This window comes from Macaca fascicularis, chromosome 12 (assembly GCF_037993035.2).
Source record: "Macaca fascicularis isolate 582-1 chromosome 12, T2T-MFA8v1.1".
NCBI classification, from domain to species: Eukaryota; Metazoa; Chordata; class Mammalia; order Primates; family Cercopithecidae; genus Macaca; species Macaca fascicularis.
Window position 1 is genome coordinate 66,086,413 of NC_088386.1, and position 26,153 is coordinate 66,112,565.

Consider the following 26,153-nt stretch of genomic DNA (forward strand, 5'->3'; position numbering starts at 1 on the left):
GGAAGGACCTTTGGATTGTTTCCAGTTCTTGGTGATTATGAATAAAGCTCTTATAAACATTTAGAGCATTTTCCTTTTAAGTAAAATGTATAGGAAAGTAAATAACTTTGCTTCACAGGAAACTAGAACTGTAGGAGCAGGAATGATCCTAGAGGTGGGAGTTGTTTTCTTTTTCATTAGCTGACAGATATGGTTATTTTATACTTTTGCATAGCAATTTATAGTCTATTCAAAGCACTTGCACACACCTTACTTCCCATAATTATCATTATAGTAACCCTGAGAAGTAGGCTAGGAATCTTGCTTCATTTTACAGGTGGAAGCTAGGAAATCTCCTATAATCCGGACTTCCTAATCCTTATTTGCTGTCCTTCCTTCCAAACGTTTTCTCAACATCCTGTCTGTGCAGAACATTCTGCTAGGTTCTTTTGGGGTACCCACAAAAATTTTTTTCCCATCAAGACGGAGCAGTCTTACATGGAATCAAACTGAACCCCCTGACCCAGGCGTGAGAGGAATACAAAACTGAGCCACTTAACACAGCCGCAAGAAGCAAACAGTCTATAAGCTACCAGAAGCAGGCAGGACGTAAATTTTAAGAAAGAAATCTTGAAGTTGGTGGGAGTCAGAAGAGAATGGATTGACAGTCCCTAGATGATCAGAAAGAAGGGGAATTCCCCCAGACAATACTGTTCCAGGACAAGGAAGAAACTGATTTCTAGGATAATGGAAAACTTCCCGCCTTGGCTTCCAGGTTGGGGAAAACAGTTACCAGGCAAGATTTTCTTTGAACTCAGTCAAAGTTTAACTGGGATAATGACTGGAATTAAGTACTGGATAATCAAAGTGGAAAATGCTTTCAGAGGCCTGAAATTGCTAGACTTGTTTTGTGTGGTAGAGATGGAGGCCAGGATTTCTTATGGGCTGTAGAAAAAAAAAATGTGTCAATGAGATTCTATTCTTTAAGAATCCAACTTTCTTGGTGCTGCTTTTGGTGGCATTTGCCTGTCAGACCTCCCACAAGTTGGCCTCTTTATCCTTTATATTCTGATAAGATGGCTGATGACCAGCTGTCAGTCCAAGCCAGAAACCACACGGGCTCCTTGTAAAATCTGCCAGCAGCAGTTAGGAGGGGAAGCCTGGGCTTTTGTGCCTCATCCATATGTGCCTTCTCTGCCAGATACAGTGGGTGCCCTTTGCCAGGCCCATTATGAGGGCAGGAACGTTTACCCAGCCGAGATCACCAACCAGGAAACCTACCAGGACAGTCTCTGTGAAAAAATGCCTGATCTGTCCTTTCGTTGGATCACTAAATGCCAGGCCAGGCCAGAGGCTCTTTCTGCAGCAGCTAATCTGTGGGACCATTAGAGGCCCAAGCACATGAAAGAACGTACAAAGGTCTGATTTTTTTACTTTCATTTATAAAGGGGAAAAAAAGGAGAACAGGGATTATTATTTTTAAATGTTTAAATAAATGACCTGCATCATGTAATATTTAGGAGTTCAGACATTAGGAAAAAATTTTGTGCTTGGGTTCAAATCCTGGCTCTGCCACTCTACAGCTGTGGGACTTTGGGCAAGTCATTTAACCTCCCCTTGTCTCAATTTCCTCAGCTGTAAAATGGGAATAAAGTAGTTGCTCTCTTTTAGGGTTACTATGAGGATTAAATGAGTTAATGTTTGTAAAGGACTGAGAACAATGCATAGAACATAATGATCCATATGTGTGATAATGTTTGTTAAATAAAAATAATGGAGCTTTTCTTACCTCCTCCCACCCAGTTTTCCCCCGCACCCCCCAGCCAAATCAAGCTGAAAGTACATACCTTTCAGTTTGATCTTTTCCTTCTTTCTTCTAATTTCCATCATTAACATCTGTCATGCTACTCCCCAACTCCAAAATTAGATTCCTAGGGCTGCCATAACAAATTACCGCAAACCATGCAGCTGAAAACAACAGAAACTTATTCTGTCACAGTTCTGGAGGCTAGAAGTCCATCAAGGTGTCAGCAATGTTGGTTTCTACTGGAGGTTCTGAGGGAGAGTCTGTTCCAGTCTCCTGTTGGTTCCTGGAAATCTTTGGCCTTCCTTGGTTTGTAGACCCATCACTCCACTCTCAGTTTCCATTGTCATATGCCTTCTCCCTGAGTCTCTCTGTATCTTCACATGGCCTGTTTGTAAGGACTTCAGTCATTGGCTTCAGGACCCACCTTCATCCAACATGACCTCGTTTTTAATTAACTACATCTGCAAACACCCTGTTTCCAAGTAAGGTCACATTCTGAGGTTCTGAATAGACATGCATTGTGGGATATCACTAGTCAAACTGATACACCCCCTTTAAAAGTTGCGGGTGCTTTCATATCTTTAATCTCTTTTTACTCTTACTTTCTGTATTAGAATGCGAGCTCCTTGGAGGAAGGGCCTGTGTCTCTTTAAATTTACTTTGAGGCAGCTAGAAATGTTTACTTGGCCACTTGAAAGGAATGGAGAGACAAGGGTGATAGCAAGCTGGGTGTGGAAAGGTGATGCCCAAGATGGAGGAGTCAACCAGAAGGAGGGAGAACGACAGGATTTTAAAAAATCGCATCTGAGCAAATAATAAAGGAGAAAGGTCAGAGATACCAAATATTCTAATGTGGAAGTACATTTGGAAGCACTGCTGCCAGAAATAGAAATAGCCAAAGCCAGAAGGAAGGTGCAGGAAGTGAGAACAAGGTCTAGATAAGAGGCCAGGAAAAAAGGAGATGTGGACAGAGTTAGGGTTGACTGCCTCGGGGCGGGACCAGAAAAAATCTCCTCCATGAGGAGGGGGAGTCCTGCTGCCAGTGTAGTTTCTGTCTAAAGTCGGGAGATCCAATGGAAAGAACCTGCCTTCTCCAGATATCTGAAGTAAAAGATGTTGGAACATCTTCAGCCCCTCGTGACCTTGAGGTCATGGAGAATGGAAGAAGAGATGTGACAGCTGCGAAAATCCCTAGTGGAGCCATGATTTTGGGGAATCCAGCAGGAAGTAAGCTGACTGGACAATGAGAAGCTGCCATGTGATATTCCTCAAGTGAATATAGCGTGTAGTCTATCTTCTCCCTGACAGCATAACAAAGATCTGTGATCAGGGCTGCAAGATAATAGGAAGGGAAGGGCATTTCCAAGAGGCAGAGATGTGAAGGAGAAAAAGGAGCAGCTTCTGGGAGAGAGCTCACCCTTTGGTTTACTTCCCTGGTAGTGGCAACTGAAAGACAGCAGGAAAGCTATCCAGTGACCAAACCAAGAGTCCTAGCCTGGTGCACTCATGACCCCTGTTTGTCACTGAGTTTCCCTATTTGACTAGTGTGATCAGTGACACGGTTTCCCCAAATTACCCAATGTCATTCAGCTAGTAGAAAATCTAGCCAGAACAATTATTAATTCTCCTGTTTCCTACTATTGTGCCCTTTCTCAACTAGACTGTATTAAATCTTAAAAATAAGCGCCAAGTCCATAGGTGAGATTAGTCACCTTGGTGCCTTGAACCATAAGAAAAGTGTGGATTTTCCTGGCCAACTTGTATCACCCAGTTTGGTAATTCGTCTAGGTGTGGGAGCATAACCTTGAGAAAGTCCTTTTGTTTCATTCCACAGGGGACGCTTCAAACCAAAGCAGTAGGACACATTCCCCCATCGCAGCGGGTACCAGGGGAAGTGCCAAGGTTCAAGACTGCAGCGAGCCTGGTGACCATAAAGGTGGAGTTTTTCGAGGTTTGGAATGGGTGTTCTAAACTCAGGGGTGTTCCAGAGAAGGTTCCAAAGCTGGAAGTGATCGCCTCTTATATAAGAACCTTCTGTCCGCCACTCCTTTTTTCTATAGGTGACAGCCGATTAAATTTAAGACCAACCTTGCAGAGGACTCTGAAAGGTGATTTCATAGAAGGGAATAGAATAGACAGGGATAGGCTCAGTTCCTCACAGCTGCCTCTCCACCTCCTTCCATATTACCTGGGACACTGGTCTAGTTGCAGCTCTCCTTACCAATGGCTTCTCCTTAACTCGTCTTCTTGAGGCAGACTCTGACATGTTTGTATCAGATTTACCTTAAGACTGAGGAAAGTTTTGTATCTTGGGAAGATCTGTGATCCAGAACCTGGTATATAAATCTCAGACTGATTGAGAACATTCATTGGAAGGAAGGGGTACTGTGGACAAGAAGTGGAAACGTGGGTTTCTGGTCTCAGTCCTCCACCAGTTAATATCCCTAAGCTCCAGTCATGGTAACATGAGAGAATTGGACTAAATCATGGTTTTCAAACATTTTAAAAATATTGCAGTCTCACCCTTTTGAATTTTGAAGGTCCCTGGACTTCTGCTTGAGAGGCTGTGATTTTTGAAGTACGGGCTTTAATACCAGCACCTGCATTTGATGGAAAGTGAGGACTTTGTGGTAGAATTTACAGTTACAGTTGATCTGCCAACCCCAGTGCCACTGCCCAGTGTGTAGGCAGAGAGGCTCTGGGTACTTCAGACTCCTTTAGTATCTGTCACTCAGTCTGTTTCAAGGAAATATAGAACTGGAGCTTTACCTTGGGGCAAGGAGGTTAGGGAATAGGAGAAAAAGAGAGGTAGCAGGATCCAGGAGAACATCAGTGTTTCTTGAACTTGAGGAGACTTGGGGATGGAGACAATCGGAGAGTTCATTTTCAAAAGAAGCGTGGCTGGCTGTTACTGACTGAGGCTGCGGACCACTGTTTCCCCCAGAAGTCACAAATAGGAGATCCTCCAGTATAGGAAGTCACAAATAGGAGATCCTCCAAAGATGTGTTGTGTTTGGCCAGGCACAGTGCTTTTTAAAAAACTTTGAACCTGAATGTCTTTAAGTGGGGTGTGAATTATCTGGTTCATCACAAAGCTCGCGATTCCCCAACCTCTTTGCCTGATACTTCACACATTTATATTTCTTCCTAAGTGGCCCCAAAGGCATTTGCAGCACCTCCTAATGGTGTTCTTGGTGTTTTTGTTGTTGTTGTTGTTGTTGTTGTTGTTTTATTTCCTGACAGTCAAATGCTTTTCCATCTTACTTCAAAACAGTCTGGTAAAGACTTGACACTTGACTAATTTTTCTCCTTGAAAAATATGAATGGCTCATAGAGCTCAATCAGAGTTTGGAAGGATTCAGTTCCTCCAGAACTCCACTCCAAGTATTGCTTTACTTCATTAAACAAGAAACACTTAGGAACCCTCCCTGATGAAAGGTGACCCATCTCTAGAGAAGCTTCTATTGTCACACCTGCACATTCCCCAAGTTTGGCATTTTATGAATATTTAAGTTCATAATTTTACTTTTCAGCCACGTCACTGGTCTAATTTTATATTTTATTTTATTTTTTTGAGATGGAGTCTTGCTCTGTGGCCCAGGCTGGAGAGCAGTGGAGCAATCTCGGCTCACTGCAAGCTCCACCTCCCGGGTTCACGCCATTCTCCTGCCTCAGCCTCCCGAGTAGCTGGGACTACAGGCACCAGCCACCATGCCTGACTAACTTTTTTGTATTTTTAATAGAGACGGAGTTTCACCATGTTAGCCAGGATGGTCTCGATCTCCTGACCTCGTGATCTGCCCGTCTCAGCCTCCCAAAGTGCTGGGATTACAGGTGTGAGCCACCGTGCCTAGCCTGGTCTAATTTTTTTTAACTCAACCTGTTCATACACTTAAAATGAGTCACCTTCTCTCTCTTCTTTTTCCTTCATATCTCCATTTCTCCAATTTCCTTGTTCAGAAATTCGTTTGCCAGAGAGAAGCCAGGTGATTCCAACTGTCACCAGATCATACTGAAAACTGACAATTTTGGATGCTGCTTTGAATTCAATGGTTTGATAATCTTATTTATCTCTTTAGTTTGACCCAAATCCTTCTCCCTGTTCTTCAGCAAAGCTGGGGGATGGAGGAGCAGATTCCCTCTAAGCTTTATTCAGAATATTCTGTAAGTTTCTGGTTTTATGCTTCAAATAACTCTTAAAAATCAATATTTTGATGACTGAAGTGTAAATTAATAAGAAACATGGAATAAGTTTTCCTTTCAATTACATGAACAGAAATTCTGTGGAAACCCCAGCAAAGTAGCTGGGTGCATTTGCTGAACCAGGTAAAGATGTTGCTTCCTCTCATTCTGGTCTTGGACATGGCAGAGAGTCCCAAACCAAAAGAGATTTTGCAGTTTTTTTTCTAGATCTCTTTGTGCTTTTTTCTTCTTTGGATGGCTATTGCTCCTTATAATTATTTTTTTTTTAACTGAGGATCTCAAAATAGGTACAGACAAAAGCTTGCAATCTTAGCTTTCCACAAGGGCAATATCATTTGAACTTTGATCACTGGTAGCTCTTAGTGCTGCTGAGTTGGGCCAGAGAACAAGATTAAAAATTATTTGTGGTGATTTTTCCTTCTTCACAGGGAAACAGAAAGATATTTGTATCCCTAAAGTGGGTTCCCCTCTTTTGTTTTTATTTCGGTTCTTGCTTTTATATTGCTTATCACAGCATTGCAAGTGAGTGCAGGCCAAACAGTGGTTTAGAATCTCCCAGAGCGGGAAATCCTGCCTGGTGCTCTAACTGGAGGATTTTATCAATGGAGAAAAGGCAATGGGGGAGAGGAAGGGAATTAGTTAATGAAATTCTAACAGGCTGTGGCTATTTTTCTTGATTTCTATTTTTTCCTTCTTTCAATATTGTTGCTTCACTGTTTGGCCATAATGTTTTGTCTCTGTGTGTGTGTGTGTGTAATAATAAAAATGTATTAATGTCTCACTTAAATTTTTCTCTTTATCCTTTTGGTGTTTGCAGCAATAATAATAATAACAACAACAACAAGTCTTTTTATCCATCACCTTAGCTCAAAAACTGCATTTATTCCACACAAGAAATATTTATGCTAAGGAGCCAAACTAACAATTTAAAATCAGCACATGTTCTTTCCAGAACAGTCAACACAAAAACAACTGATTTCTGCACATTTTCTTTCCAGAACAGTCAACACAAAAACAACTGATTTCTATACTTTTTATTTATTTTTCTACACTCCGTTTCTATCATGTATTCTGTAATCCTAACGTCAACCATTTATGCATCTTCCACAGTAAGTCACAATTCCCAAATGTATACATTATCTTTGTTGGTTATATTTCAGTTTGGATGGTTCTAGGTTATCTAAAATAAGGACGGCAAATAGGTGTGCAGTCTCCTTCCAACACTGATTGGTAGTGACTACTTGGAACAGCGGTTCTCAGCCCTGGCCACATATTAAAATTGTCTAGGGAGCTCTTTTAATAATTGATGGCAGCTCCCATCCCAGATCAATGTCAGAATCTCTAGGGGCTGGTCCTAGGCATGTTTAAAATCTTCCTGGGTGTTTCTAATATACAGCCAGGAGTAAGACTCACTGATCTGGAAGTAGTGTCTCTCAAAATTTAACATGGATCAAGGTCACCTGGAGAGCTTGATAAAAACACAGATTGCCAGACTCTACCTGCAGAGTCTCTGATTCACAAAGTCTGAAGTTGGGCCCAAGAACGTTCATTTCTAATAAGTTTCCAGGTGATGTTGATGCTACTTGTTGGGGGTCCACACTTTGACAACCACTGATGCGAAGTGTTAAGAAGGAACTTGAGGTTGAATTAAAGTTCAGTAGAAAAGAAGGCCATGATTGATTAGCCACGGTCACTGGAAGAAAGAATTGTATTTGTTACCCTCATTCTTGAGAAACTCATCAATAAACTGTCCTCAATCAAAATGTTGAAATAGGTTACTCCTGGGATGATTTTCTCTTTACAGTTAATCCTAACCACATCATCACATTTTGTTCCTTGACCTGTCCACATCAGCAGGCAGCCTAGCCAGCCTAGAAGCTGATCTGCTGACTTTAGCACAGTGTTGTTCCAGCTATTGTATACTGCTTCTACTGGGACCCAAATCACTTGGGGCTTCTAATCTGTTCACTCTTTATATCTATTGCCAAAGAGAGGTCGCTTGTTTTCCTTTAAGCATGAAAACAGTTTGCTGACTGGGACCAAGCATGGAACAAGACCTGGAATGGAGAAGAGCTCAATTTTAATGACATATCCTAGAAAAAAGCTATAGAAAGTCAGGGAGTGGGATGAGGGCAGGGAGAGAAGGGCTGCAGAGAGTGTAGATGGGCACCAAAACCTAACCCTACCTACTTCTGAACATATTCTTAGCCCTCCTTTCTTTTCTCTCAGTTTTCAGGGGCTCTGTAGATCATAGAAGCCATTCACAAGCAGAATCCAACAATGGTCACGCACAGACTTCAAGCAACTCTCGTGCTGTCACAGAGAAAAATGGGTGAGTGTAAGAGTTCCCTGTTGTAAACTCAGGTGCTCCATTCTAATGGATAATGAAACAGAAGTATTTCTACCACTATGGTATTTTGGTGAACTGGAGAGAGTGGAACCACAAAATGTTTCCAGGGCTGGGCGTGGTGGCTCATGCCTGTAATCCCAGCACTTTGGGGGGCTGAGGTGGGTGGATCAGCTGAGGTCAGGAGTTCGAGACTAGCCTGGCCCACATGGCAAAGCCCCATCTCTACTAAAAATACAAAAATTAGCCAGCCATGGTGGCATGCATCTGTAATCCCAGCTATTCAGGAGGCTGAGGCAGGAGAATCGCTTGAACCAGAGAGGCGGAGGTTACAGTGAGCCAAGATTGTGCCACTGCACTTCAGCCTGGGTGACAGAGCAAGACTCCGTCTCAAAAAAAAGTGTTTCCATCAGATTCTCCCATGTAATGGGCAAAGTCTTTATTCTACAGAGCAACCTGAACACAACCCTACTTTTTGAGTTCTGTTCATGGTTAAATCTATACTTAGCTTCATTAGGTTAAACATCCTTCCCCTGGATATTTAGCAATGTCTGGAGACATTCTTGGTTGTCACAACTTTGGAGGGAAGGGTTGTACAGCTGGCATCTAATGGGCAGAAGCCCGTGACGCTGCTAAACCTCCTACAATGTATGACAAACCCTCCCCGCAGCAAAGAATTGTCCAGCCTCAAATGTCAATAGTCCCACAGTTGAGAAACCTACAGCCAGGCATGGTGGTATGTGCCTGTAGACCCAGGTAATTGGGAGGCTGAGGTGGGAGTATCACTTCAGCCCAGGAATTTGAGTTCAGCCTAGGAAATATAGTTAGACCCTGTCTCTATATTAAAAAAAAAAAAAAAAAAAAAAAAAAAGGTAGAGAAACCCTAGATTTAAGCTAAAGCAAAAAGGGAGTATCATTTCCTGTTTAGCCACAGGTTTGAGTTAAATATAATCAGAGCTTGCCTTTCAGTGACCTCTGAGCTGCTCAAGCTGCAGGGCCCGATACGCTGGCTAAATGTAGGCTCAAGACACTTTAAGTCCAGCCAGGCCAGATATGACACCAAGAGCTAGAGACGCAAACAACTCCTAGGCCTGTTCTTCAGGGAAGCCTTTATAATCTGCCTTCTCTCAGATAAGGTTTCCAGAACCCATCACATATGTCACCAGGAGGAGGACACAGCTACAGGAAGGAGTGGACCATGGCAAAGGGAAGGCCTAAATAGAATGAAACTCGCCTTTCTTATTTTCTTCCATAATGATTATGGGGAACTTCCTTAAAAGTTTTAGTCAAAGATTTCAAGAAAGAAGCAGGTCATTAGAAAGTTCTTGGCTGGGCGCGGTGGCTCAAGCCTGTAATCCCAGCACTTTGGGAGGCCGAGACGGGCGGATCACTAGGTCAGGAGATCGAGACCATCCTGGTGAACACGGTGAAACCCCGTCTCTACTAAAAAATACAAAAAACTAGCCTGGCGAGGCGGCGGGCGCCTGTAGTCCCAGCTACTCAGGAGGCTGAGGCAGGAGAATGGCGTAAACCCGGGGGGCGGAGCTTGCAGTGAGCTGAGATCCGGCCACTGCACTCCAGCCCGGGCGACAGAGCCAGACTCCGTCTCAAAAAAAAAAAAAAAAAAAAAAAGAAAGTTCTTTGCATCTTTTTACCTGGAAAAGAGAAAGTCTTAATTTACAATTTTAAACATAATTCTTAAATTATTTTTTATTTCATTTTTTGAGATCTCTTAGGATTTTTGAGACTTGATAAATTAAATTCTTAATACTCCCCCAGCGGTCTCAAATTGTCATTGGGCTGCCTTTAAAGTAAAGTACTTTAGGCTACTTGCCTAAAAAGTCAGAATAGCTCATTTAAGGGCACTTTAGGAAAAGACCTAATATCTCATATTAGAATTACGAAGTTTACAATTTCTAATGTGGTAGAAAGATCACTGAGCTTGGGTGGAAGACTTAGTTTCTGATCCTAGCTAACATTTTCCAACTGTTTGACCTTGGGCAAGTCAGTGAACCAGTTTGGAAAATGAGTTCAACCCCAGTGTGACTTCCTCAACCTCAACTGATGTCTGACTTTACTGAGAACATCAGGACAGCGCTCTGAGCTCTTCTACTGCCCTTCTCTTCACCTTAGAATCTCTCCTTATCTTCACCTGTCCTTCCTTCCTTTGCTCCCATCTCACAGACCCCAGATCCTCTTCCTTGTGCTGTGTTCCTGCCATCCAGGCCCTACCACTATCAGTTAGCACCTCTCCTGCTTTCCCATCTTTTACACTCCGCTATCACTTTCCATTTTGCTTATCCCTCCCCGCATCCTAACAGGCCCGTGGCCTGTCCTTCCCTCTTTTTACTTTTACCACCAGACTTCCTCCAACTGCTATCCAGGTTCACTGCCTCATTTCTTCACTAAACCAACCCCTTTCTCCTTAGTCCTGAAATCTGATTTGTGTCCCTACAATGTCCTTAAAACTATCCTTGGGAAGCACAGCTCCCAGTTGCTAGAGCTTTATGTTCATCAGACTCTTTGTGGCATTTAGTTCCATGGGCCATGTGTGCTTTCCTTGAAGAGCCCTCTTCCAAGGGTATCTGTAGTATTGCCTTCTTCAGGTGCTTCCTCAGAGATATTCTCAGTCTTTGTTTTCTCTGGCTCCATCCTTCTTCTCTTCCACTCACCATTAAAATAAAGGCAATTCACAAAGTCTTAGATTATCTCCTTTCTCTCCTTCTCCCCTGGATGATACCATCTCTCGCCAGTGTGTTCTGGTATCAAGTCTCAGCTATGTGAGCACGAGTCCCAAGTCTCTGTTCTGAGCTCCACACTCCTACACCCAACTCACAGTGGACATATATTCCTGATTCAAACACCAAGACTTCAACAGAAAAGCCCCTCCTAAAGCACCTCCTCCACTTGCCCTTCCCACTTGTATGATTGACATAAACACTGTCTCGTGACCTGGCCTTCAAACTTGGCACAGTCGCTCTTGACTCCTACCTCTCACTTAACCTCACTTCCAGTCATTTTCCAAGTACTCTTTCCTGGTCCAGGACTGCCATTATCTCTTTTCCTTTCTCCTTCTGTCTTTACAGACCCGCTTTCATTTCTCACACTTGATCAATTGTCTTTTTTTTTTTTTTTTTTTTTTTTTGAGACGGAGTCTCGCTCTGTCGCCCAGGCTGGAGCGCAGTGGCGCGATCTCGGCTCACTGCAAGCTCCGCCTCCCGGGTTCATGCCATTCTCCTGCCTCAGCCTCCCGAGTAGCTGGGACTACAGGCGCCCACAACCGCGCCCGGCTAATTTTTTGTATTTTTAGTAGAGACGGGGTTTCACCGTGGTCTCGATCTCCTGACCTTGTGATCCGCCCGCCTCGGCCTCCCAAAGCGCTGGGATTACAGGCGTGAGCCACCGCGCCCGGCCTTGATCAATTGTCTTACAACATATCCTGACTTGTTCAAAGAACTTTAATGGCTTCCTATTTTAGACCAAAAGAAGTTCCGACTTCTCAGACTGCTGTTCCACGCCTCTCTCTAGCTCGTTTCAGTTTGTCCTCCAAGCTCACCTCCACTTTGTCCCTAATACACCTCATGGCTAACCAGAATCAGACTTCTTATTGTGCTACCAGCGCACCTACCTCTCTTCTCTCTGTCCATTCCTTTCTGTTCAACTCTTACCTTTTGGTCGAGATACACTGTCATAACAGCTATGTGAGCACGAGTCCCAAGTCTCTGTTCTGAGCTCCACACTCCTACACCCAACTCACAGTGGACATATATTGAAGTTGCTAGAGCTTTATGTTCATCAGACATAACGAATCTAAATCTTTTTAGGTTCCCTAAAAAGTTGCTTCCCTCTTCCTTTCTTCTTTGCCTAATCTCTCAACCTCCTTTGCAGCTCTCCTGCAGAACCACCGTTGGAAATTCTGGCCAATCATATGCAAGAGAAGTCTCCTGGGTGACTTCATGAAGACCTGATTCTTTTTAATGCTCCTTGAGCTGTAACTCTTTTGTAATAGTACTACTCAAAGTGCTGTTTCACAACAGGTTAATGGATTTGTGCCCAAATGTAAATCAACTCACTGCTTTCTTCATTAAGAAAGTCTTGTTACTAAAAAAAATCAGCTGAACTAAACACTGTTCTTGGTGATGAATTGATTTACATTCTGGCACTAACTCCTTATGTCATTGTGAGTAGTAACAGTTCACAGACTGGGTCCTCACACCACACTTTGGTGTATCAGTCTCTCTGGTGCTCTTTATATTTTGCCTGGTGTTATGGTTGACCTTGTGCTAGCAAGTTAGCTTCTCAACAGTGAGGACTGAGTCTTACTCTTTCTTGTATCCAGCATACACAATAGCTACTCAATAAGTTTACAGAGCTAACTTTCAAAGCCACTTCTCAGCACTCAGATTTTTATGAGGGAAGTGTTTTTCCTGGGAGTCTTTGGGTAGTGGCAACAATAAGAGGATCCCAAATAACTTACCAAACAGTGGGCCAGGGTATCCCTGATACAGGGGCTGGGATTCTGTTTGCCCCCTTATGTTTGTCAACTCAGTGTTCTGTGAATCAACAAGGACTGATAGGAAGGAGTTCTTGGGCAGAGGGTGGGGTGGGAGTAAGGAAGGGTTTGGGGTGGGCAGAGTAAGAAGAGAGCTGGATTGTGTCACTTGTGATGTTCTCGGTGGGAGTAACAGACCTTCAACCCATAGATTCAAGGATCCCTCGAGACAAAACATCCAAAGACAGAAGTTCCAGGGCTGGGTCAACCATTCAGGAATGTCAAGACACAGGCCCCTTGCATCTCTTTTCTTTGCTGTTCTCGGCATGTCATTGAGGCCCCCACTTAAGGCCATGAGGTGGCTGGAGCAACACTGAGCATCACTTCCTCACATGGCAGTGTCTGGAGCAGGAAGAAGGAAGCAGATGGAAAGGGGATTCTTCTCAGGAGTCTCTCTCCATTTGCTAGGAGGGAAATCTTTCCCAGAAGTCACCCAGGAGACTTCTCTTGCATATGATTGGCCAGAATTTGCAGTGGTGGTTCTGCAGGAAAGCTGCAAAGGAGGTTGAGAGATTAGGCAAGAAGAAAGGAAGAGGGAAGCAACCAGCAAAGTCTGCCTCAAGAGTCCTGGAGAAACAGTATGGGAGCAGACAGGTCCCAGGGAAAGATGAAGGGAAGGCAAAATCAGAGGGAAGAGTTCATAAGGAAGATCCATACATGTCAAGAAATATTGCTGCAAATAAGAACTGCAGGGAAGTGTTGAGATCATTCAGATTTATTGTTAGCACTTATTGCTATGCCAGTTTTTTTTTTTTCCTCCACATTTTATCTCATGTAATTCTCACACTGGCCTTCTGGGTTGGTGTTACTCACTCTATATTACAGATAAACCGAACCTGGGGAAAGCTAAGGCAAATAGCTCATAAACATTATCTCAGAGACCAGTGCTGGATTGGTTTCAGATCTACCTGCACCTGCCCCCCATCAGCTAGTCAGGGAATCACAGGGTTATGCAGGGTCACACAGAGAATAAATGGTGGGTCTGGGCTTTGAATTCAGATCTTCTATCTCCAACAATAATAACCGCTAACATTTGGTATTCATTAGCAACTTCCTGGGCACTGTGCGAAGTGGTTTTGTTTTTGTTTTTTGAGATGGAGTTTCACTCTGTTGCCCAGGCTGGAATGCAATAGCGTGAGCTCAGCTCACTGCAACCTCCACCCTCTGGGTTCAAGTGATTCTCCTGCCTCAGCCTCCCTAGCAGCTGGGATTACAGGTGTGTGCCACAACACCTGGCTAATTTTTGTGTTTTCAGTGGAGATGGGGTTTCACCATGTTGGCTAGGCTGATCTCGAACTCCTGACATCTAGCAATCCATCCCCCTCAGCCTCCCAAAGTGCTGGGATTATAGGCGTGAGCCACAGTGCCTGGCCTGTGCTAAGTGTTTTACACGTATTATCCTACTCAACTTTATGGGAAAGGTACAGATTTTATAATCTGTGACATTGAGAGATTACAAGTAATTTGCCAATGTTACTTAATCAGTAAAGTGACAGAATCAGGATTTGAACATGGGCCTTCTGACCAGAGCACTCATTTTTTAACTGGTACATTCTACTGCCTCTCATGGCTCCAGGCTCCAAATAATTAGTCCAGGACATTTTCTCTCTACCCACATTGTCTCCATACCTGTCATTGTTTAAATCTGAAATCACCACCCAGTGAGAAATACACCCTGATTGTTTTAACTGTCACCCTGTGATTGATGAAGAAAATTCCAGCACCCAGGTCTTGGGAGAAAGCCTCATGGGAAAGGTGCTCCCATCTGTGCATGATGGGACAGGGTTAACTTGGTTGGAGAGAAGGAAACCTCAGGTTGAAAGTAGAAGTGAGTGGCTGGGGTGATGCTTCTCTGCTTCACTTCCTATGTGAGCCTGTAACTGTGTACAGTGAGTGACAGAATGGAAATAGTCTTTTATGTTGTGGGGCTTTGTTCCCATGATGGTAATCCCCCATTTTAATGCTGATAAATACAATGGTGAGGATTATGCCCCTTAATTTAATTTGGCCTGCATATGGCAAAGCTCTCACAAGGCTTTTATGTGACATTCTTTAGCACAGCTAGCCTGTTGTTGTGTAAAAGGAACCCATATGAAGGAGGCAGGAGATTGATAATGCTGGTGCAAGTGTTTTCACAAGATGGCTTGAACACACCCCCAGTGAAGCTGCTTCGTTGTGGGCCCTTAAATGAGGATTCAGACTCAGAGGGATGGGAACTTCCGTGACTCAGGCAGCTCGAGGAGAACTGGCAGCTCGAGGAGAACTGGCAGCTCACAAGGGGAAAACGAGTGCATATTTCTCCCGTGCGTCATCCTTGCGGCTCTGAGGCTTGGAGCCAATTGGGCTGACCTCAGAATCCATGAGCCAGAGAAACAGCCTCCCAGTCAGCAGGGCTGACTGTGGGCCAGATTTTCATGTGGGCTGTGAAGTAGAGATTGCCACTTATCTTGACAAACATTGTGTGTGAGGGGTCATTGCAGAAATACATGGCAGTTCTAAGACTGTTGAACAGAACAAATCCTCCAGCAAATTTCCTTCCTCTGTGGTCAAGTTAGTGCACTAACACATTGGAGGACCCCATATGAAACCAGAGGGAAAATGGCAGCATGATGTGGGAGTGGTGGTAGGAATAGTAGCCTTCTTTGATCAAGTGCTTAAGATGTGGTAGATACTGTATGTATTATCTCATTTGAGTAGAAAAATGATGAGCTTTGGTGACAGACCTGGGTTTGAATCCTAGTTCAACTACTTACAAGCTATGAGACATTGGACAAATTCCTTCCTCTCTCTGAACCTCAGTATCCTAGACTGCAAAAAGGGAATAATTGGGAGGACTGGAGATCATCAAAGCAAAGGAACTAGCACAGTTCTAGACATGTAATGAATACTCAATAAGGGATTATGGCAAGCTGTTGTTGGTCGTGGTGATAGAAGTAGTAGCAGTAATAGTAGTAATATTAGTATGCAAAAGTTTTCCATAAAGTTAAATTCATATGAAGGGTCAAGACTTTGACTTAGCTCTAGAATCGTAGACTAAAATAAACATTGAGGTTTCCATCACCTTAGAAACTGAACAATGCTCACTCTCTGCTTTAACTTTAGAGACAAATTTTGTTTTCTTGTATTCCTGGCTCTTATCTCAGGTGTGAAACTGAGGTTGACTTTGGGTTCAGAAGTCACCCTTACCAACATTGCCAGCATGACATTATCATACCCTCAAATAATAACTTTCAGAGCTTAGTTGATGCTAGGGCTTCTTTAGACTTTCTAGATTTTTAAAATATTAATTGGTCACATGTATTTTCAAAACCTTTTTGAAGGCAGAAACCTTATAACCAGCTGAACAAAGCTTCAAGGAAAAATCTGTTTTGAGTTATATTTTTCCTTGGGGACTTGCTTATGGCCATATATAAATATTTATGTGAACTATTTCAACAAACCCTAAATCATCAGTGATCCTTATGCAAAGAATCCTTTTAGAAGATTTCTGTATGTCAAGAATGCCAGCAGTCTCTTTCTAAGAACAGATTCCGAGGACCAGAGGCCTCTTTTAAAATAGTTGGAACTGTTTGGTGGTTTTCAACATGTCCTGCTTTCATATTCTGTATACCTGTTCATGCTATTCCATCTGAACAGAATTCCCTTGCCAGTCCTGTCTTTACCTGTTGATGTTTTACTCATCCTTCAAGGTCTCATTCATGTGGCAAGCAGACAAGGGCAAGAGAAGAGCATCCCAGGCAGGAGAAACAGAGTGGGCCATAGCCAGAGGCAGGATATGCAGGAGCCACTCTTGGGAAAGTGAAAGGTCCAGTAAGAAGAAGGCAAAGGGTGGGACGGGGGTGGTATGAGGCAGGAAGAACTATTACAGGGAATAAGGCACCAAGATATGGGAGGTCTTCAGAAGTACACAAAATGTTTTGTTGTTCTATAGGTCAAAAGATGTAAACCCATAGTGTTTGGGGAGAATATAGTCTACAGACATGTTTTGTTTGGCCTGAGTGTTTTTAAATTTTTAAAATTAGATTCTAACACATAAAAATTGGAAGATTTCGTGTAATTTGAACTTCTGATAGCTCTTTAAAAACCTGAATATCTGGCAGCAATCTGCTGGAAGTGAGCAGGAGCTGTCTTTTACAGATCCCTACTCACCCGCCTGCGTAATTCATGGCTTCGCCTGCCAGCATCTGAGTTTGATTCCTGCCCGCTGTGTGCAGGGCACCATCTAGGTAGAGGAAACGATTCAGCTACAGACGCTGGCGCCGAACTGCTTCTGTTCTGGACCAGGTTTGTGTCCAACTACCTCAATGACCTTGGGCAAGTGTGTTTCTAATAATGGTACTTACCTCATGTGGCCATTGTGAGAATAAACCATAGAAAACGTTTAGATGACTACCTAGTATGTAGTTAAGTGGACAAAACTGTTAGCTCTTATTACTGTATCCCACATGAGATAATAAACGTTAGGGCTGAAACTGTTGCTCATTTCTGTAGCACCCACAGAATCTAGAATTTAGAATCTTTGGCCATAACGGGCATAAGATGAAATAATTGATGAATGGATAAATGAATATGTGCTCCTTGAGTTTTTATTTCTGTGAGGTCCAAAGCTAAATTTAATTACTTTGTTCTCTAGAAATGCTTCCTATTTACCTTGAGTTTGATTGGAGCATCCTAGTTAGTTGTTGATAAAGGAGCTAGCTTTCCCAAAAAGTCAAAAATGCTAATTAAACAAGTGAAGGGAGATTCCATTAACACTGTGTCATTTGTCGGTGATGCATCTACCTTCCTCACTCAAAAATAAACTCCAAGTTTGGGAAGATGTTTATGTGTTCTCTTTGGGAAGCTCACTTATTGGCTGGTAGCTGTCTGTGGTTAATATCTCAAATTGAAGGTCAGTTGCTAGGAACTAGGACATGGTGAACTTCAGCAGATATGATGTGAGAATGCATGTTTGACTTGGGTTTTCTTATATCCCATGATCCACACTTCAGGGCAATTTTTTTTTTTTTTGAGACAGAGTCTCACTTTGTCGCCAGACTGGAGTGCAGTGGCGCCATCTCAGCTCACTGCAACCTCCGCCTCCCAGGTTCAACCAATTTTCCTGCCTCAGCCTCCTGAGTAGCTGGGACTATAGCTGTGCACCACCATGATCAGCTAATTTTTGTATTTTTACTAGAGACGGAGTTTCACCATGTTGGCCAGGATGGTCTCAATCTCTTGACCTCAAGTGATCCACCCGCCTCAGCCTCTCAAAGTGCTGGGATTGTGTGCACAAGCCACTGTGCCCTGCCTCAAGGCAAATATTTTCATGCCCAATGCATCAGATGACGATGGACAGTTTGGCATAGGAACCAATTTTCAGTTTTTTAACACTTCTTCTATATAGCTGAAGTCACATTATCATCCCCATCAAGGCCTTCAACGTGATCGCCTGTGGACATGAACTTTTGTGTTTTCATTAACCTATCCCTAAACATACTTCCTGTCAACAATGTTGCTATACAAAGTTGACTAGCAAGGTTGGGCTCACGTGCTCTCTGGAAAACTTGAACATTTTCAAACCCATTTTAATTTAGTTTGAATAAACTTCATCTAAAACTGAATCATATATTCAAGTTTCCAAAAAATTGCTGTTGAAGTTCTCCTAATAGCTCTCTTCTTTCTAATAAAAAGTCAAATTTTTAGTATGATATTTTTAGTATGATAATGCCTCTACTTTTTCTAAAGAAATCTCAATCTCTCACACATGGACACAAAGAGGGGAGCAACAGACACTGGAACCTACTTGAGGGCGGAGGTCGGGAGGAGGGGGAGGAGCAGAGAAAATGATTATTGGGTATTAAGCTTAGTACCTGGGTGATAGAATAATCTGTACAACAAACCCCCATGACACAAGTTTACCTATATAACAAACTGGAGCTTGTACTCCTGGACCTAAAATAAGAGTTAAAAAAAAGAGAAGAAATTTCAGTCCCCTTAGATCTCTCCTTTCCTTCTTTCCCTTTTGTCCTTCTTCTCTCCCTCCCTCCCCTCCTTCTTCCTTTTCTTTCTTTCTTCTTTGTTTCTCTCCTTATACTACTTATATCTACATCTCTAAAGTTCTGGTTTCTAATCCAAAAGACAATTTCAAATAATGAGAAAATCTGATAAGATCCCTAACCATTTCTCCATCCCTTGTCCCTTCCTGTATTACCCATAGAAATTCAGCACATTGCTGCTACCTACATTGTATCCTCATCAAGACCTTTATTAGGCCAGGCGCAGTGGCTCAAGCCTGTAATCCCAGCACTTTGGGAGGCTGAGACGGGCGGATCATGAGGTCAGGAGATCGAGACCATCCTGGCTAACACAGTGAAACCCCGTCTCTACTAGAAAATACAAAAAAATAGCCGGGTGAGGTGGCGGGCGCCTGTAGTCCCAGCTATAGGGAGGCTGAGGCAGGAGAATGCCGCAAACCCGGGAGGCGGAGCTTGCAGTGAGCTGAGATCCGGCCACTGCACTCCAGCCCGGGCGACAGTGCGAGACTCCCTCTCAAAAAAAAAAAAAAAAAAAAAAAAAAAGACCTTTATTATATTCAGGCTCAGAATGAGTTTCTGCCCAAAAGACCTTTTACGTATTAGGCCTATTTTGAAAAGTTTGAGAAAAGAAAATGGACTCAAGTGGAAAATGTTACAGGAAGCAAAATTTTGTAAAAATGAAATTTATATGAGTGCTTCATTATCAACACATAAAGAAACCTAGATTATAATCCTGCAGGTTGAAAGAAGAGTAACTTTGTACATTTTCACAATTTTATTAACTTCACTTTCTTCACTGGATTACAAGGAAAACATAGTAGTGTTTCAGTTCCCAGTATATTTTGTGAATTAAATAGCAGCTTGTTCCTCACTATAAAACACAAATATGCCAATATATTTTCCACTAGCATTGCCCTGGTCACCTTAAATTAAGAAGAAATGAGTAAGTATTTGCCATTAAAAGCTGGTAACGGTAGTAATGCCACATCTCTGTGTGCATCTTAGTAACTTCTCAGACTTATCTCCTTGATGAGTAGACAAAACAGCAGGAGGGTTGAATTTGTTCTTTTTATCTGAATGGTGTAGGTGGGGAAGACAGAGAGCAATAGAGAGCTCTTATGAAACAGAGCTCTAGCAACTGCTGTGCTTAGGAAATTAGATAATAAACAGTCCTGATACCAAAATTCTAATGGCTTAAGATCAACACAGTCTGGAGACGCAGGTGGGAGTGGCCTTCCTCGCTCCGATCCAGACCCTCCCCGGAGAGCTCTTTGTGTCAACAAGAACAGCCAGCGCTCCTGGCCAGCTCCCAGGACTCAGAGTGGGGCTATCATTTTTGTTTGCTTTGCAAATATCTTAATGGGAAGTGGTTCAACACCACCTATGGGTTAATCTGAGGGGTTCTGCTTGGCAGCTGTTAGCTCTGAGAACCACATGGCCGCTCTCGGGTGCAGGGAGTCAGGCTAGCTGTTAACTACCCAGCGCCAGGTTGAGGCATCATCTTTGCTTATTGGATTTACTGACTGGCAGGAAGCACCTTGTTGACTTTTATTTTTAGTTTGTTCCTCCTGGGAGAGCAAGGATGTTATTCTCAGATCCAACTGTGCTTTTCTCTCCAAGGGAGGGCAGTTGTTTAAATTATTTTACTAGCATGAAGCATCCTTTCACCTAAGCTCATTTTCAGAATCTGAAACTTTAATTTTAAAAGTGGTGGTCTGGTGAAGGTGGAAGGGGCATTGTTGCCAGAAGAAAGATTTAGTATATTAGCCTGAAGGGAGGGCAAACAGTGGAAGCCACAGCCTTGTCTTCACCTGGGTTCTTTTTTTTTTTTTTTTTTTTTTTGAGGCGGAGTCTTCACTCTGTCGCCCAGGCTGGAGTGCAGTGGCACCATCTCGGCTCACTGCAAGCTCCGCCTCCCAGGTTCGCGCCATTCTCCTGCCTCAGCCTCCCGAGTAGCTGGGACTACAGGCGCCCGCCACCGCGCCCGGCTAATTTTTTGTATTTTAGTAGAGACGGGGTTTCACCATGTTAGCCAGGATGGTCTCGATCTCCTGACCTCGTGATCCGCCCGCCTCGGCCTCCCAAAGTGCAGGGATTACAGGCGTGAGCCACCGCGCCCGGCCCCCTTCACCTGGGTTCTAAAGAATTGGATAAATAGTGAATTTCTCTGCTCTAATGTTCCCTTAGTCCTCTCCCCCTCCCTCTCCTCCACCCCAACATGGCTTTCATTGTCTTCTCTTGACCCACAGGCATGTTTCCCTAAGCGTCACAAGCAAGTCATGCCTTTCTGGATCTGTGTCTGCTGACATTGACTCAGATGATCTCTTTCTTTATGCTTTCCTTACTGGATTGCAGGCAGAGTAGGATGGTTTCCACAAAGCAGGTTAGGAAGTACCTGAAGTGATGACAGACATGTAGACAGTTTCCAAATGCCCCATTTGTAAAAATGCAAGAAGTTCAGATTTCTCTGTAGGTCCTAGAAGAAGTGTCTAGCTACCCTCAGGAATAGTGTAACCCTGCTTTTAAAGTCTTATTCTTTCCTGGGGGTTTCCCACACCTACTTGTAGGATTGTCTTGTGGTTGACAACAAGGGCCCTACAGTCCACTAGACCTGCTACTACAGGGTTAGAACTTTATAAACCCACTTATTTTCTCAAGGCTTCAGTCTCCTCATCTTTAAATGGAAGATCAAATAGCACAATATGTACCTCACCAAGCCATGAAAGTTAAATGAGGTAGCATATACAAAGTATGTAGTATCTCATCTGATGTATAAAAAGCACTCCCAAAGCGTCGTGATTAGAGGAGTTGTTGTTATCTCTGAGGCATCCACTTTAAGTCATCCTTAGTATTATGCATTTTTTTCTAAAGTGCTCATTTTGAAGTCTGTTACTCCCAACCCTTTAAAATAATCCAGTGCCAAACTATATGACTATATGAGTATCAAAGTAAATGATGACTAAAGAGTATAATCCATTGAATAAAATAAGGTATCATGAGTCCACATGGATGGATGGATGGATGGATGGATGGATGGATGGATGGATGGATGGATAAATGGATGGAGGGAAGGAAGGAAGGAAGGGAAGAGGCTGAGCTCTTCCTTACAATAAAATATGAAATAATAAAGGTAAATGAAATTAAGAAAACAGAAAATCATCATTTGGCAACTACAAAAATAATAATTGTTTCAGGCAATAATTACGAATGGATGCCAACACTACTATGTGAAAGTTTGAGGAGTAATAAGCTATTTGCATAGTCTCAGAGTAAATCCCCATAAGAAACTTATTAATTACAAAAGGACAGTGAAGAAATCTGACAGAAACCACCTTAACCAAGTGATGAAAGTTAGCATCACCAGTAACTGAACAAACTGACAGCATGTGCTTCCTGATATGATACATTGAGAAGAAGACAACATCACTGTTGTGAATTTCTTGCCAAATGTGGATAACCTGAATTTAATCATGAGGAAACAGCAGACAAGTCCAAACGAAGGGAGCCTTTACAAAATGACCGGCCTACCAGCCTGTAGGTTCCAAAATGAAACATGACAGAAGACTAAGAAACTATTCCAGATGAAAGGGGACTAAAAGAATGTTACCTCTGAATGCAACAGATGATCTAGGAATTTCTTTTGCTATAGAAGACACCATTGAAACATTTGGAAAACTGAATACAATCTGTAGATTGGAAAATAGTGTCATATTAATATTAAATTCCTGATTTTGACCATTGTATTCTGATCATATAAGAATATGCCCTTCCTTTTAAAAACACACACACTGAATTATTTAGGGATAAAAGAGTATCAGGTAGGCTGAGCGCAGTGGCTCATGCCTGTAATCCCAGCACTTTGGGAGGCCAAGGTGGGCGGATCACCTGGGGTTGGGAGTTCGAGACCAGCCTGACCAACATGGTGAAACCCCATTTCTACTAAAACTACAAAAAAATTAGTTGGGCATCGTGGCAGGTGCCTGTAATCCCAGCTACTTGGGAGGCTGAGGCAGGAGAATTGCTCGAACCTGGGAGGTGGAGGTTGTGGTAAACCAAGATTGCGCCATTGCACTCCAGCATGGGCAACAAGAGTGAAACTCTGTTTCAAAAAAAGAAAAAAAAAGGATCAGGTTTGCAACTGACTCTCAAATGGTTCAGAAAAAAATTATGCATGTTTGTGTGTGTATGTATCAGTACAGAGAGAGAGGACAAAGCAAATATGTAAGTCTGTTGAGGAATATATAGGATTCCTTATACTATTCTTGCATCTTTTATATTAATATGATTAAATCAGAATAAAAAGTTGCAATTAAAAAACAAGTCAATGCCACTTCTTGCCCTTTAGACAGGGCAGTTCATCAGCCACTTTCTCTTTAGACTCTTGATCCCTCTCCATTCACACCTAAAAGTCTATTCCACGTCACCATTGCCCTGCTTGGTGATGGTCCTCAAGCTTCTCTGCTGTGACATTGCTGACTAGTCACCACCCCCTGCACACAATCTTGTTTAGGCTTTTCGTTTGTAAAAGTTTCTGAAAATGTCCTTCCCTTCTCTCACGCCCCCTCCCTCACTTGTCCTTGGACCCCATCATTTAGTGTCATGTGCGTCATGTACTTCATTTCAGCACTTCTTACTTCTCCTTCCCTGAACTAAGTACTGCTTTCAGAATTAACAGAGGAAAACTGGGTTAAATATTATATTTTGTGGGGGTGGGGGGGGGGTAGGGCAGTGGTGAAAAGAACATCCCCCAGTTACAGCATGAAAAGGGTATAATAAATGGTCTCTGAAGTTTCCTTTTTCTCCACAAGTCTATGCCTTGGCCTAATTCAGTCTTAAAATGCTAGAACTGTAACTCAAAAGTAGCTTAACCCACAAGTTACCTTAAGACTCCACCCAAAGGAAAAGCACAGATTCTAGAAAGGCAGCCACACAGATACCTCATCATTATTATTCTCCCTTGAAGTTTCCATGTTTACGGATTTGTCTTTCAGACGTGCAAAATCATAAACAATAAGTAACCACATTATTAAGTATATATTTTATTTCTAACTTCCGACTATATATGCATCTCTAATTATTTTAAAATCTTGTCTTGTGTTTTTATTTTGTTCTGCCCAGGAGAACAAATGTAATCATTTTTTCCTTAGCTCAGGCAAGAGTTTTTATTTATATTTTGCTGATGAAGAAGTGGAGAGGTGATTTGCCCAAGTTAGAGTTGCCATATTTGGCAAATAAAAATGCAAGATACCCACTTAAATTTGAATTTTCTAGAAACAACAAATAATCTTTTTTGTATAAGTATGTCCAAGTAAGTATTTGAACATACTTATACTAAATCGTTACAAACATACCTTGCTTTATTCCCTTTTGCTTCATTACACTTCACAGATAACTGTGTTTTTTATGAACTGAAGGTTTGTCGCACGCTGTGTTAAGCAAGTCTATTTGTGCCATTTTTCCACCAGCATGTGCTTACTTCATGTCTCTGTGTCAGAATTTTTTAGTCATATTTTGAAATTAAGGTATGTACATCTTTTAGACATAAGGCTATTGCACACTTAATATATAATAGTGTAAAAATAACTTTATATGCACTGGGAAACCAAAAAATGTGTGTGACTCACTTTATTGCGATATTTGCTCTATTGAGGAAGTCTAGAACAAAACCCACAGTATCTCTGAGATGTGTTTGTTGTTAGTCTGGAGTTCACATTCAACTGGGTGTCCTGTTTTTTGTTTGTTTGTTTGTTTGTTTCTTTGTTGAGACAGGGCCTCACTCTGTCACCCAGGCTGGAGTGCAATGGCCTAATCTTGGCTTACTGTAACCTCAACCTTCTGGGCTTAAGTGATCCTGCCATTTCAGCCACCTACGTAGCTGGGACTACAGATGTGCGCCACCATGCCTGAATAAATTTTTTTGTAGAAACAAGGTCTCACTATGTTGCCCAGGCTGGCCTTAAACTTTTGAGCATAAGCAGTCCTCTCATCGGGGCCTCCCAAAGTGCTAGGAGTGCAGGCATGAGCCACCACACCCAGCTAGGTGTCCTGTATTTTATCTGGCAACTCCAGTTCAAGTATTTTAGAACTAATGTATCATGAATATGTATGCATATAGCCTGGCTGTATATCATGAAATATATTGCTAAATCTACCAAGTGTTTCTAGCATTCCTCTGACCTCTACATGCCATAACATAGTGTTTTTTGCCCTTTAAGGGCTTTTGAAACCATATTCAGGGATATCAGTTCCTACTTATTTATTAAAGTCTTTATTCAAATGTCACTTTCCATAGCCGTTCAATCTAAAATTGCAGACCCTGCCTCCAATACCTTCTATCCCCCTTCCCTGCTTTAATTTTCCTCTTTGGCACTTAGTTGTATTTAATATGCTACATAGTTACTTTTTTGTTTCAATTTGTGTCTGTCACTTGAATGTAGGTTCATGAGCAGAGGACTATTGGATCTCCTCTGCTGTATCCCCAATACTTAAACAATAGTAGGAGACAAATTTAAAGGTGTTCAGTAAAGACTTGGGAGCTGAATGACTGATGTCTGGGAGCCTATAGAAGACCTTATATTGCACATGTCATACACATTGTTCTTATACAAAATCTCAAGGAGACTTGCCACCAGATGAGAGCCTTCAGTGCGGTAAGATGTGTATAATCTTAGTAAAAGTCCATAGATGCAAGATAAATAGAAGGTCAGGCCAGGGGGTTATACCTCCAGATATCATTGGGCTTCATTTAATCTGCCTCCTAGCAAATTGTCTAGAACTGAATGTTAGTAGCCCCAGGAATCATTCATTAAGATCCTTACTAGAATTGTGTGACTATCTGGAAGAGTCCAGTAACAAAATGCTGCTGAGGCTGAGAGGATGGGCTCTGGTTCAGCCAGATCAGGATTTGTATCTGGTTATGACCTAGGTTACTCAAATAGCCCAAGTGTGAGTTTCCTGGTCTGCGAATTGGGAACACTGGGGGACTTATGCTGCTAGCACTGGCATGGGTTGAAATGGATAGTCCAGCCAAGTCCTCAGCACAGTGCCTGACAGAAAGGAAGCTGCTTCCATCACCATCACCCAGGCCACACCACAAATTCCACCTGAGCCCACATAAAGCTCAGCTGCTCTAGCCATGCTGTGGCCCTCGGCCCATGGCTCTGCATCCCTTCAGATCACAGTGCCCTTCTTCACTACTGCATCTTTTGTTTTATCCCCGAACTTCCTCTCAGCTCCCTTGGTTGCTGA

At 42.6% G+C, this 26,153-nt stretch overlaps 1 protein-coding gene and 1 long non-coding RNA gene across 2 annotated transcripts in view; one reads left to right on the top strand and one right to left on the bottom strand.

Moving 5' to 3' along the window:
• Positions 1 to 2,758, bottom strand: part of LOC135966547 (uncharacterized) — a 60,346-nt gene extending 57,588 nt beyond the window's left edge. The window contains exon 1 of the long non-coding RNA XR_010579911.1: positions 1,827 to 2,758. This is a non-coding gene — a long non-coding RNA (uncharacterized lncRNA). The remainder of the gene's footprint in view (positions 1 to 1,826) is intronic.
• MYO3B (myosin IIIB) overlaps positions 1 to 26,153 on the top strand; it is a 491,510-nt gene that overhangs the window by 346,489 nt on the left and 118,868 nt on the right. Inside the window, exons 29-30 of the mRNA XM_045367230.3 lie at positions 3,621 to 3,722; positions 8,219 to 8,321. Coding sequence (XP_045223165.2) covers positions 3,621 to 3,722; positions 8,219 to 8,321 — 205 coding nt within the window. The remainder of the gene's footprint in view (positions 1 to 3,620; positions 3,723 to 8,218; positions 8,322 to 26,153) is intronic.